At 32.5% G+C, this 14,117-nt stretch overlaps 1 protein-coding gene across 1 annotated transcript; it reads right to left on the bottom strand.

Moving 5' to 3' along the window:
- Nucleotides 1-12,344: 12,344 nt before the first annotated feature.
- Nucleotides 12,345-12,897, bottom strand: LOC110099073 (PHD finger-like domain-containing protein 5B). Its single transcript, XM_020826102.2, has one exon. It carries the CDS (start codon nucleotides 12,814-12,816, stop codon nucleotides 12,484-12,486), a length of 333 nt encoding a protein of 110 aa, XP_020681761.1. The 5' UTR covers nucleotides 12,817-12,897; the 3' UTR covers nucleotides 12,345-12,483.
- Between the last annotated feature and the right edge of the window lie 1,220 nt (nucleotides 12,898-14,117).

Raw genomic sequence — 14,117 nt, forward strand, 5'->3', positions numbered from 1 at the left:
CTCTGCCGCACCGGGTGGTGGTGAAAAGAGTGTTTTGTAAAGGCTTCTCCGCCTTGCTGTGGGTGCAAAAGGAGAGACACTATTGGTATTAGTGCAATACTCAGAGGGTGCCTCTGGGGAGTGGATGTAGGTCTGGTTTAGACTGAACCACTATAAATCTTGTGTCGTTTAATGCTTTTTATTTTTCGCATTTGTTTTTGTTTTAAAAAATTTGTGGTTGAAAAAGTTTTTTATAAAAAATTCATTAAAAGTTTAATTTTGGTTCAATTAAAATTTAAAAGAGGGTTAAGTTTTAAAACTACCAATTCACCCCCCCTCTTGGTAGCCTTGGGACATTAACTTAGGTCTAACAACCTATTCACTAGACTCAACACAATAGTATTTTGCTCACTAGGATAAAATAAGGGTAGATATTTGGCGTCCATGATTCATAGACTGATTCTTAGATTGATGTATATTAGAGAGGGAGGCTCCTAAGATGAGATTTTTATGCATATTGGCCATTGAAATAGTGCTTAGGATAGTGGGATTAGTTTCCCATATATGACACCAAACTGTTGCGAGCTAGAATATATGTGGCGACAGAGTTAGAATTTTTTATCTCAATGTTGTATGAATATTCAACATATAAATAGAAAACACAAGATTTTTTATGTAGAAATCCCTGAAAAAGGAAAAAAATATGGGGCTACGCCTAGTTGAAATGATTCAACTAGTGTTTAAATAGATTATAAATGACAGATCTATCCCATTAAGGATGATCAGATTACAACAATCATTTGTCGAGTTAAAATCTAGTGACTAGCGAAGATCGGATGGAAATTCAATAATGTTTGGCCGTCGGGTGGAAGTCTGACATTAGTAAGTGACCAAGCAAAAATACGACTTCAGTTGGTGGCCCAATGGATGCCCGACATTAGTCTATGGTCTAGGAGAAGTCCGACGGTAGTCGAGGAGGAGTCTAGTGATAAGAGAACTCTAGTTTCTCTCTCTTATTTCTCTTACTTGCTTCATATTCCCTTTCCATGAGGAATGAGGGGCACTATTTATAATTTTCTCTGAGTGGCATGACCAGTAAATAGGAGGAAGATCAATAGTAAGTTGGGAGTGGTATGAATAGACGGCTGATGTTAATAACCTTGATTATTGACCATTTACTAGGTATTTAAATGTCTTAATGATATCATAATTTAAAAATATCTTTGGATTCATCTTTCTGAGATGTTCATTTTGACTGTAAGTTTGTTGAAATCAGATTTCGAATGGCCCCAAATTTAACTTTGGAAGATGACAACTTGATTTTGCATTGAGATTTGTGCCTGATCAAGATAATTTTTTGATGATACATCAATTTGCATTATTAAATAATAATTTAAAAATACATGTTTGAATATGTAATGTATATATAGTAAACTTGAGAAATCCACCATGATTTTTTAATCCTGCATTACCTAGACACTGTATATTAGCATTGCTTTTGTCTATATAAGCTTCTTTATTCACATGGGAAAATAAGTCATATGGTAAGTTGGGCTATGTGATAAAGTATAGTTGATAAAGCATTATTAATGCTTGTTTAACTAAAATATATAAAATTTAAATTAATTTATTAAGTGAAATATTTAATAATAACTGGGCTTAAACAACATGGGTTTTGTAAAACCACCTAGTTTGGCAAAGCAGGTGTCGATTCTCCGGTTTGTCGGTTCTGGCTGTTCTTGGGCGGTTTAATCCTATTCTTATTTTTTACATAGACTGAACAAGTTTGTACGATTCAGTTTTAATAACCTTGTTTGTAATAGCTTATACTTTGAATCATGAATTCTAATATTTATTAAATGTTTTTTATGTTAATGTTTTTTTTTTTAAATGAGCTGGTTGTTGAGCTAACGAGATAAGTTAGGCTAGCTCAAATTTGACTCTTTAGCTCATCGAGTCCTGCTCGTAAGCCAATTATCAAGTTGGATTGACTTACTTACACCCCTAAAATTGATTATGAAATATAGATATTACCTTTGACATTATATTGGTTGTGATGTATTAAGAATCACATCTTTTCAATAGGGTGTAACCCAGTGCAGCATTATTTTTATCTTTGATGAACTTGGTGGTGCCTTCTTATGGCTTCTAACCATTTAACTCTAATTGTGAGCCCTATTCATCTCTCTCGTCTTTACTTTTACTCTTAATTTGGTTCGTCATATTTTGATGATTACATTAGGTATTATTGTTTTTTATTTTACATGTTAGCATTAGCGTATTAGTTTATTTGGCTGTTCAATCATTTAATAGTAAACTTTTTTTATCAATCAAATTTCTAGAGAAAAATTATTTATAAGTTTTTTTATTTTAATTTTTGTAGAACAAATTAATTCATTATAGAGATAAAAATAGGTAAATAAGTATAATTATTAGTATTTATTATTTTTCGAAAATGAAATATTAAAAAATAAGGGAAAATAAGATCTTAATATTTATTTTATTTGTAAAAATTGTCAGGATTAAATAGAAAAATTGGTGATAATTGCATAATTAAATCACACTTAGTTAAATTAATTTCATCAAATGAAGATTATGATAATTGCATCTCAAACTTCAGCATTTTAAAATATATGAGCTTTTAAAGTTTTATGCATTTTTAGCATCATGGTATTTAATTTGCATTTTAAATTTTATTTTAAAATAATAAATTTATTGAAATTCTATAATTTAAGATCTTTTAAAGAAAATTTTAGTAGGGCTGAAGTAGTTTTTTTAGATCATTTGATGTGTGTTAAACATATTTAAAAAAATCTTTAAATATTATTTATGCATAATTAAGAAGTTAAAATATGTTTAAGAAATTGTAAATTATGGTTTGTAGGGATAAATATGCTTCAAGTTCTACTTAATAATTTAGGTTAAAGGCAATGGTGCATTTAGATATTTTAGGATAATATGTCAATGTATTTTAAGATATATTATTGCACATATTTTGAGAGTCAAACACACACACACACACACTCTCTCTCTCTCTCATTCATTCACTTTCTCAAATTATATTATATTTTTTTCAATGTTAGCCTTCTTTTCTCTAAAGAGAGTCAAACACTCTCTCAACTTAAGCATCAATCTCCTCTACTACTACTACTACTATTACTACTCTCTCTCTCTCTCTCTCTCTCTCTCTCTCTCTCTCTCTCTCTCTCTCTCTCAACTTTTAGTGTCGAGATAATAGAACTTCATTATCATAGACTCCTTTCTTAGCTTGTTTAGGCACTTCATATAATAAAAATATTAGTGCACATTTTATTAGGGATATTAACTATTTTCTTATACTCTAGAAGTATTTAATGATATCTTAAATTTAATGTTAATTGATCCTTAAGTTCATTGGGATGGCTACATAGAGTTAATAGAACAAAACCTCTTATAAATCTCAAGTTAGTTCTAACTTCACTAGAAAATATGATTGAAAGGGATCTATTATTATACCACCTATCCAAGATAATTTTGAAAAAGATTTAAATGAAGGAGTTCTAGCTATGCCTGCACTTCAAGTATGTCAAGCATAATACTATGACTTAATAAACTTAGCTTCATAAGAAACCTCTACTACCCTTCTTAGTTTTTTGTAGACATGAATGTTGCTTACTTTAAGAAGGAGAACAAGAGAAACCGTTACTATGAGAATACTTTAATTGGTTTTACATTTAACTAGGGGACCCCAATAGATTTATAGTTTTATTTTGAGGAAACCAAAGGTGCAAAGTCAATTATCAAGCATGATACGTACGCTCAATAGTGCATGTTTTGAGTAGTTTACTAGTCTAAATTAAGGTAGTTTAAATAACAACCAAAATTAAAGTTATCTAGATTCTCTTAGCTTGATAATTTAAAATGGACAAAAAGATGTCATATTATTATTCTAAATAGTGCATGTTTTAATAAGGATGATATTAAGCAAAACACATTACTTTTGAAAGATAATTTTGCTATATGAATAATGTTATTATCTAAACATTGAATAAAACATAACTTTAATATTTTCACAACTTTATTGAGCTATCTTTGGTAGCTTACTTGCGATCCATAATGATATTAGGTTTTAATTTTTATTTATAAATAAAATTGATATTCTTACTTTAAATAGTTCTATTGATGTAGGTCGTAGATTATTGGGTGGATCGGTTTGAAATTTATTTCAGTCTTTATGGGTATCTAATATTTGGTTTTAATTGCTCTTCTAATGCTTATTAAATAGATGTTAACATGGTGAAACACTCATATTCAACTGAAAAATAATATATAACATTTAGGCAATATGAAAATTAGCACTGCCAAATAATCTAACATAAGGGGTGCAAAGAAGAAAGATAAAGTGAAATAGGTTGTGATAAGCCTAAATGATCAATAGATCACTAAAAGTCGTCTCTGTATTAGTAGAATTTATGACATGGATGCATTAAAACATTTCAAATGAATATGTAGTCTTCCCTATCAAAGATTTTGGCCTGTTAAGCATTATTTTTGTTGTTATTAGGAGAAAAATAAGAACTAAGGTAATAGATACTCTACATACAAGAAAGAAGAGAAATTAAACATTACTAATAAGGACTCGAATTAAAAGTTTTCTACCAAATGTAATTATGAAACCTTTAATTTTATTTAAAATTGTTTTTTTTTTCTGATTATTATTGGATCTTAAGACAATTTAAAATGAAGTGTTGAAACTTCATCTATAACATTTTCACAAATAAGTTAAAAAAAAAGAGATGTAGATGGGATTTTGTTCATCATAATAAACATGAATCAAACATTAGTGTTAGTGAAGCAACCTATTAGCTCACATGGAATTGAAGATGCATGCAGTCACTCAGCTACTGTGGACCACCTGCTCTAGCTGCAACACCCTGCTCCACATCCCCTGTTATTTTAGACTGTCAACAAACGACTTACTAATATTCCTCTTCCACATCACATGCTACATCTCTCTCTCTCTCTCTCTCTCTCTCTCTCTCTCTCTCTCTCTCTCTCTCTTTATATATATATATATATCATCATCTATGTACAAGGCTGATGGGTGAAAATATACAAAAATGCTACAGTGAACAAACATTTCTCATATCCTCTTCTTCTTCTTTACTAGCTTAATCTCTGTGCAAATGTTTCTTCAGGGTATAAGAGACTTGAGCTTCACCATCCTCTTCTCTCTGATGGCCGACCAGGAATCTTCCTCGGCTATCCCTCCATCATTTTCATTATTCGCAATGATGGCAGAGTTCGCCGTCCCAACTCCTCTAAAGTTCCTAATATCCATTCTTAAGCTTATAGTTAATCTACAGTTCAACAACAAAAATTATGTTATATAGAGTTTGTAGTTATACAAACTCTTTGCAACCAATGGGTTTGAAGTTCATTTTATCGGACATCAGGCCCGTCCCAACAAAACCCCGATTATCGTCTATGGCATCGCATTGACCAAAATCTTGTCTCCACCTTGTTCTCCATATCTCCCCATCCGTTCTCCCGTACATTCTGGACTTCTCTACTGCTCACGAGATTGGGCTCATATTGGCCAAACACCTCCAACCCACTAACAGATCTATGTGTCTTGGGAGTTTGAAATAATTCAAAGACACCCTTATATATTCTATGTTCTTGGCTTTATATTTTGATTTAGAGAATTTTAATTTGAGTTGGCAATTTATTAGAATGTTCGGATTATATTCTCAAAATTGGGGACTTATGATTTTGGGTCTGTCCTAAATCATTAAACTAATTTAGGCACCAAAAAATAGTTGATCGAATGTAACTAAAAGGCATGCAAATCTATACTTATCCTAGCCTAGATAGGGGAGCCAGCTAACCACTTAACATTTCAGAACCATGAGTCTAATCTTAATGAAAGATGGATAAAGCTGTTGTTTAAGATTTGAGGAATTGGAGTTGATTTATAGAGAATGTCTTAAATAACCCCTTTGCTTATGTAGGGTAATTATGCTTGAATGAAATTAAAATTTTATTAATTTAGTTAGTTTCTAATGTAACACATGCTGATTGATCCATTATGCATAAATGATATGAAGAAATTTAAAATTTTGTCTTAGAAAATATATTTTTCCCTAAAGATCGCACAATATCCTCTAGACAGAATTGCACCCTAAATGATCACGTAGTCTGCCACAACTCACAAGTGGGGAGGTGCCTAGCAAGGAAAATAAGTCATAATATGAATGCACGAGATCCTTAGTGAACCCAAGCTTACTTCTTAGGTCTGTTTATCTTTCTATGTTGGCCTAAATATTTTATTTAATTATGAGTAGAAAAATTTTGATCCTTAAGGACCCTAACTGCATCCAAGCTAAAATAAAATTGGCATGCAAGATATAAACCTTGGAAGATTTATGAAACTCCTAATGAGCATAAGTAAACACAACAGTCAAATCACATAATCAAGACTTAATAAATAAATATAAAAGTCCATGTGGCAAACGTCACTTAATTATAACCCGGGGTCTACATAAATTAAAAGTGGCCCAACACCACTAAAAAAATAACCCATATTATAATCCTAAAGAAGATGCAAATAATTTTAAAATGGAATATTATTTTAAAGTCTTCATTTCATTGCCTTTCTCCCCTCTACGAGCTCCTTGGATTCATCGGGTCTGAGTATCCAAATGGAAAGACCTCCTCCATTTGGATTTTCAAATGAAAGGAACTTGCTACAAATCTGAATCTAGTCCTGTATTTTTTATGTAAAAAATATTATTAGATTTCTTATTGTGCTATCTCTTATTAATTGCTATTATTGCATGTCTATATTTTTCTATGCACTAATATTTCAGGTCCACCGTACACTAGCAAGTTTGATCAACTCAAGATTGGGTAGACTAAGGTTAAGTATGTAGTGAAGAGTTTATATTTTCATTTCTTATTTAATTTTATCTTTTTAGAGTCAAATAACACTTAAGTGAGTGAGTTAGTGACAATATAAGAAGTGTGATTTTCTTAACTAATCGTACTATACGATTCATATCATATTATTTGTAATCTAATCAAAAAATGATTAAAATAGCTAATTATGATAATTAATGCAAGATGAACTAATCATATTGTATGATGTATATCATTTAGGACAATCAGTTGAAATCAAGATCCCATATGCCAATAACATTTTAGGTGATATTTTGAAATTCAAATTTTGTACTCATTGTATTGGATGATATGTATCACATTGTATGATGTAAATAAATATTGCCTAAATTAATCATGTTATTAGTGAATGAATTTAGGTTAATTGATCCAATCAGATCATACATGAGTATTTGACTAATCATACTATACAACACGATTCCTACATGGGATTATAATTAAATCATCGCCAATCATACTGGATGATAATCAAAGTCGTTTGAACTAATTGTACTGGATGATGATTTGAATCGGCTTGGACAATCAACTCAATTCCTTAAACTGATCATCATCACATAGCTCTTCATACAGTACTAACAGGAGTACTTTGAACTAATCGTGTCAGACGATCCATGATCATATTGGATGATCATTATCTATAGAATTAAATTTAGGGCTTTTTGTGAGGCCTTATATTTCTCTTAAGAGACTTATTTCAAGTCTTTGGCTGCTGAGTGTTCTTTAGTGGGAGCTTTGAGAAGAAATTCTAGAAGAGCTTTAGGAAGAAGAGGGAGAACTTGAGTGTGAGGGAGAAGTAGTGTGAGGGGTTCACATGGTTGCTCCAAGCAATGTGTCTTGCCTTGTTCCTCCAAGTGTCTATCTAGGTTTCTTGGATGGCTTTGAGGAAAAACTCTTCAGCTCAAGGACGTGGTTCTCTTCCATAATCAGGATGGTGATAAAGGAGATCAAGATACTCTGCCTTCTCCAGGATGGAGAAAAAGATTGAAGGTTCACTATCGTCGCTTGGAGGGTGACAAAGCTTCCGGCTCTCCGCCGCACCGGGTCTGGTGGAAGTGTTTCGTGTAAGGGCTTCTCTGCCTTGCTGTGGAGACAAAATGAGAAATATTATAGTAATAGTGCAATACTCGGAGTAGAGGACTTTGGGGAGTGGACGTAGGTTATTATTTGATCAAACTATTATAAATCTCTAGTGTGTTTGTTCTAATTTCTATTTTCTTCATTTTATTTTTGCATTTTAAATTTATTATAACTGCTTGGTGAAAATTGTGAAATCATTGCTTAGATATTTTGTTGAATTCATTTTGCTTTTGCACTTAGTAATTATTGCTACTTTTTTTTCAAATATTTAAAAAATCAAAAAATATTATCTTTGTTTTTAAATTCAACAATTAGTTTTTAAATTCACCAATTCACCCCCCCCCCCCCCCCCCCCTCCCTCTTGGTGTGCCTAGGGACAAGTTCACTTAGGCTTAACATCCTTATCAAACTTTTAAAACTCCATCCTAAGGGATGTTTTCCTCCTCTTTGGACTTCAAATTGGTAGATAATATCCCTTTTAAAAATAACTTTCACAACTCAATAATTTAAAATACATATAAAAAATCAGGACTCTAGACAACCTATATATTATATTAAGCAGTTATAATCAAAATTATATAATCATCCCAATCAGTTATATAATTATATTTGCTTAAATTTGAGCCAATCATGATCACTTGGTCATGCTCTTTTATTTTTGGGGGGCTTAACAATTTTTAGTACCTGCAGAAAATTTATTAGTTAAAATTTAATTTAGCCCCTTTTTTATAGCCTTACATGAGCATGACCATCTACAAAAAATTTTATTAACATCCAAATTGCTCCTAACCTAAGAGAAATCTAACGCCCATCAATCCATATCACATATCACATGGTAGAAATCAACACATCAGCAGGCATCATATCAATCAACTCATTACAACCATCATGTAATGAAATCCAAGAAAAATATTGGCACACAAGTAGCGAAAAAGGAAAGAACATCGATCTAGTAAAAAACTATAAGCGGTTATCCTAACAAATTATCTAAAGTGTGTCCATCAGTCTATGTGTCATATGTTGGATAGTTGTTGAAGTTTTTTAGTGACTTTTATTTGTTGTGGGTCAAAGGAGAATTAATTCAAGTTAAAGTATTAGTTCCTTGATGTTCATTTTAGGATGAATTTTAATTGTTGAGTGACTACTATTTTTGTTAATACCATGCCGTGAAGTTTATTTCACATTTCTTGGAGTTAACTTAACAGTCTCGTAGGCCCGGGTTACCCAGTAGTAACTAATATTATTTAATTGGTTTAATTAGTTCAAATTAAGGGTTTATAATTTTTAATTAATTCATTATTTATTTGACTCATTATATTAATAATATATGTTTATCATCAACTAGTTTATGGTGTTGTCACAACGGGCTCGAGGAACCAGACCTCATTTGGTCACGTAGCCTAGTAGCTCGAGGTAGTTCATCTTAAAAATCTGATTGATGTAGTTGCTCTGTAGCCTCGCATCTCATGGTTTTCCATCTTAAAAGCTTCATCATTGGAGTGTTTTGTTTTGTAGTTTAGGGTTGATTATCAGATTATATTGATTAAATTGATATTTCATTGAAATTTTAGTCATTTATTTAATTTTTGGATTTTATGACCTATTTTAGTTCATTAAAAATGGTTTATTTTTTTGGCTTTTTGACTTTAATTAAGTTCCAAAGATTTAATTATTTTTTTTAACTAGACCTTAAGCTGAGTAAAATGACACTAAATTTATTGGATTTGGATTTTTTTAGTATTTGTTATGATTTTTCAAAATTTAAGTATGTTTTTTAAGATTTTGAATGATTTATGAAAATTTGATATTTTTAATACATATGAAACCCTAAAGGAATCTAATTCCTTTGAATTTGCTCAATTTGAAATTTTTAGATTTAGTAATGATTTTTTAGTTTTGTCATTTAATTGAATTATTTAATTTGTTAGTTAAGGAGATTTTGTTATTTTTGCACCAAAATCACTCTAAACTATTTGAAATCACTTCCAAAGGTCATGGATGACATGGAGGAGTGTTTTCAAGAGTTTAGAATTTATTTGGTATTTTTAATAAATTTTAGTTATTTATTTTAATTAATTATTATTTTTTCTTAATCATTAAATTAAGATAAAAATTAAAGTCCAATAAAAGGTCTTTTAATTTTCTTAGATCCTCAAAATTCAGTGAAATTAAAAACCTTAGGTTTATAATATTACTATGTTCAATTTCCTAGAGTCTAACACCCTATTAGGTGTGTTTGTAATTTTCTAGAATTTTTCTAAGTTTTTAGTTAAATCCTTAATTATTTTTTAGGTGTCTCTAATATTCCAATAAGTCTAAAATTTGATTCATCTAACCCTCACACACATGCAAACACACCATAGAAAGATTACAAGAAAATTTTACCGATGTAGACAATTATGAATTTTTAAAGTTATGGGTCCAAAATGGATACATAACTTTGAAAATTTAACTAACAAAATTCCAGAGCAAACCAAGACTCAAGAAAATTATGGAAGGTAAACAACATACTCAAATATCCACCATCAAAGTTGAGTTAATTTTGACCAATAAATTATGAGAAAATTAAATAGGTTTTCAAACAATGATATTTTACTCATAATTCAATAGACAACAATTTTTGAAATTATATATAAAAAAAAACTAGAGCTCCAAACCTTTCTATCGAGCCTAAGAACACTCAATTTGGTAGAGATTCAAAATAGCAGTAGAACACATGGCGCGCTAGCAAATGGACATGTAACACATAAACAACGACTCGACGGTGTGCGTTGGACACATGGCGCACCGTGGGTCATCCCCTTGCCACATCAGCGGGTGATCTGGGTCGTCCAATCCATGCGAATCAGACGGCTAGCCATGATCGTGCCACATCATCCAATCTGGATCACACATGGGATCCGATCGGATGGTTCGTTCACCCAGCGTGATCTACACCGTCTGATTGCAATACACATGCGATTAGACGTTCCAAATCATGAGATTTTCTGTAGTTAAAAAAATGAACTAAAACTTGAAATACTCATAACTTTCGATCCGTCCATTCAAATTTGATGCAATTTGAAATGTAGGATATATATACCCTAATATTTCAATCCATGAAGTTTCAAGGCTCCATGTATTGGGATTTTGAAGAAATCAATGTTTGATGGGTAGATTTTTAAGTTCTTAGGCCTGTTGGAAAGCTGTAGAGATCCTCTTAAACCATATAGAAGACCTCAAGACCTAGTTATGGCTAGATTTAAAGTTGTGTTCAAAACACCACTTTTCTCTCTCTAACTCCCTCTCTCTTCACCAAATGATGTTTGGAGGCTGAGATTTGGTGAGGAAATGCTTTAATGAGGTAGAGGTTGGTGGAGAAGCTGTGGGAGAGGTTTTGAGAGTTGAGGCTGTTGAGAGAATGTGTTGGAGTGAATGTGGGTTTTTGGATGTTTTAGGCTACTTGAACCCTAGCTTTTAGAATGAAGGGTTCAGATTGAATTGTTTTTTATCTTGGATGGTTGGCATGTGTCCCAAAGCACATGAGAACTAGGGAGAAGGTTGGTGCTTGAGTGAGACCTCTCTTAATTCATGGGATGGGGGACCACACCCTTTTTCCCTATTAGGCTAAACCATGGCTTATGCATGTGTTTAGGGGCTACACTAAGGTTTCTTTGGGAGTGGAATGAGCTGGTTTAGAGTGAGATTGGGTAGTATCTGGTGGAGAGAAAGCTTGCTTATGTGGCTTGACCATTTCAAGTCATTTGAAAGCTTATTTGACCATTTGATTGGTCAACCCAATCAATGGAGTTGAGGTGGCATCCAAGGAAGTGCATTTAGCTATTTGGGTGAGTGGCCAAATATTTGGAATCATGGGATCAGAGTCTTGGTCAAATACATGAAAATGTAGTGGGTTTTGACCAAGTAAAATCAAGAGAGATTTGACTTAGGAAAGTATTGGACATAATTGGAATGTCCAATTGAAGAATTTGAGGTGGCCAATTTGGCTTAAAAAGGCTTATCAATGAATTTAATTCAAGCCGGGTGTATGGTTCATTTTGGTCAACCATGGTTGGGGTTGGATTTGAGTCCAACAAGTTCAAATGAGTGATTGGAGACCAATGGGGTGGTCTCATGCAATGAAATGGCCATTTGGCTTGAAATGCCCAATTAAGCCCTTAAGGAAAAATTACTTGTTTGATCTGCTGAGTGAAAAAACAAATAGGAGGGCTGATAGCTCTACTCTCCCCACATTACAAAACATCGCCCGCATCCCTTTCTATATGTTCATAGGACATGAAAGTTGAGGAAGATGCTTCTTATCACACAGCATAGCATCATTCGCTGCATTCAATCTAACCATCAAACAGTAAGAACAACTGCAAAGAAATTAATTTGATATATAAAATCCAAACAAACAGAAACATAATCGCATAGAAAGTTGAAACAAACACTGAAGTCCAAGAAAGTTTGAAGTTAGTAGAAATAATACATACAGAGGCATCGCAGTCACCTTTTCTTGAAACCATATTTTTTCCTTTCGTAAAACAAATCAGTCTTAGCACTTCCAAGATTGACAATTTTGGGGCAGCCATCCCTATCCTTCTCCTGCTGTGTGCATTCCTTGCAATAGTAGGCATCAGAGATGCCGACACCACCGCAGATGACGCATCGGCCCTGAAAAGACCCATAGTTGCACTCATCGCATACACGAACAAGCGTGCAAGGCCGCACGTAAGAGTCACAGATCACACATTTTCCATCACATTTTTCACAAAGCCGTCCGATTGCAATCCCAGGTTGCTTCCTGCACATTATCAGATCTGGATGGTGCTTAGCCATGCCTTCAGGGTTTAACCTATATGATCTCTATAATCTTCAGCCAGATCCTCTGCCCTAATAAGACATGCACTTAGTAAGTAGAGCATGCAAGCAAGACTATGAAGAATGTGTGCGCCCTAAGCATTTTGATTTAAGGCAAATTAAAAAAATTCTAACAACTTATTCTTCTTTTTTTAATTCTAACAATTGATTAATTAACCCAAAACAAATCTAAGAAAAGGTGAGATCAAGCATTCAACAAGTTGATCACAAAATGGTTAATCAAATACCAATCCCACAAATCAATAAGTGATTAATCAATCAAGCAAATCATGAAAGCAATGCAAATGCTCATGAACCTTTGTCTATTTCAAAATCCATTGGAAATCTTGATCATCTTTAAATCAAGCTAAATACATTAAATTAATCTGTACTAATAGGCTTGTTATAAGACTAGACTTCATTTGAGTGTCGATCTAACTAACAGTTTATAGATCAAAAAATTTGAGCAAATTACAAACTTGACCTATTTATAATAAGGTGGGTCAAATTCGGGGTTGACTTGTCCTATTTATAATAAGGTGGGTCAAATTCGGGGTTGAGGTTCAATCTCATATATTTTCGCAACTAACTTATAGTAAATTGAGGAAATGTTAAATAGCTAACCTAAGTCCTTCGTTTTAGCTTTTTATACCTCTCTTATATGGGTCTTAGTTATTAAGTTATATGAACCACTTACAAAGAAGTAAAACTTTTGTTACTTAATATTATGCTCTCTTCATTTATTTTGCCTTATTGAACTCATTTTATGCTCGTCTGTGGAGCTTTAAATATTTCAAGCCATGCATGTGCCAAATCAATGAGTCTCAAGTACTACTATTAATCTCATTCCCTTAATGATATGATCGTCAAGACCTTTGTCAATGGTACACTAGGACCACTAACTTCACTCAGGACAATGAAACAATAGCAGCTTCATCAAGTTGACCACTCATCTCCCAAACATACTATCAAATCAAAACTGAATTTAATCACCACCAATCTAGAGAACATGTAATGTGCTTAACTGATATTTTTTTGAGTTTCACACCTAAAATATAACCAACCATGGAAACATGCACTCACGGGAAACCAAGATCCCCAAAATCTAATTTAAACCCAAGATTCTCCTGTTTTATGTGAAGGACAAATTTATGAAAATGTGAAATAGTATGCTTATGAAAATAAAATATTCAACTAGTCCATAAACTACAAAAAAGCCCGAATGGAGGGATCACTCCTCAACCTCTTAAGCGTTTTTAGTACCCATACATAGAATTAAT

Source organism: Dendrobium catenatum, unplaced genomic scaffold (assembly GCF_001605985.2).
Source record: "Dendrobium catenatum unplaced genomic scaffold, ASM160598v2 fragScaff_scaffold_1098, whole genome shotgun sequence".
In the NCBI taxonomy this organism is placed as follows: domain Eukaryota; kingdom Viridiplantae; phylum Streptophyta; class Magnoliopsida; order Asparagales; family Orchidaceae; genus Dendrobium; species Dendrobium catenatum.

What these genes read in the sequence shown, in the direction of transcription:
- LOC110099073 (XM_020826102.2), bottom strand. Translation starts at nt 12,816, where the DNA reads ATGGCTAAGCACCATCCAGATCTGATAATGTGCAGGAAGCAACCTGGG.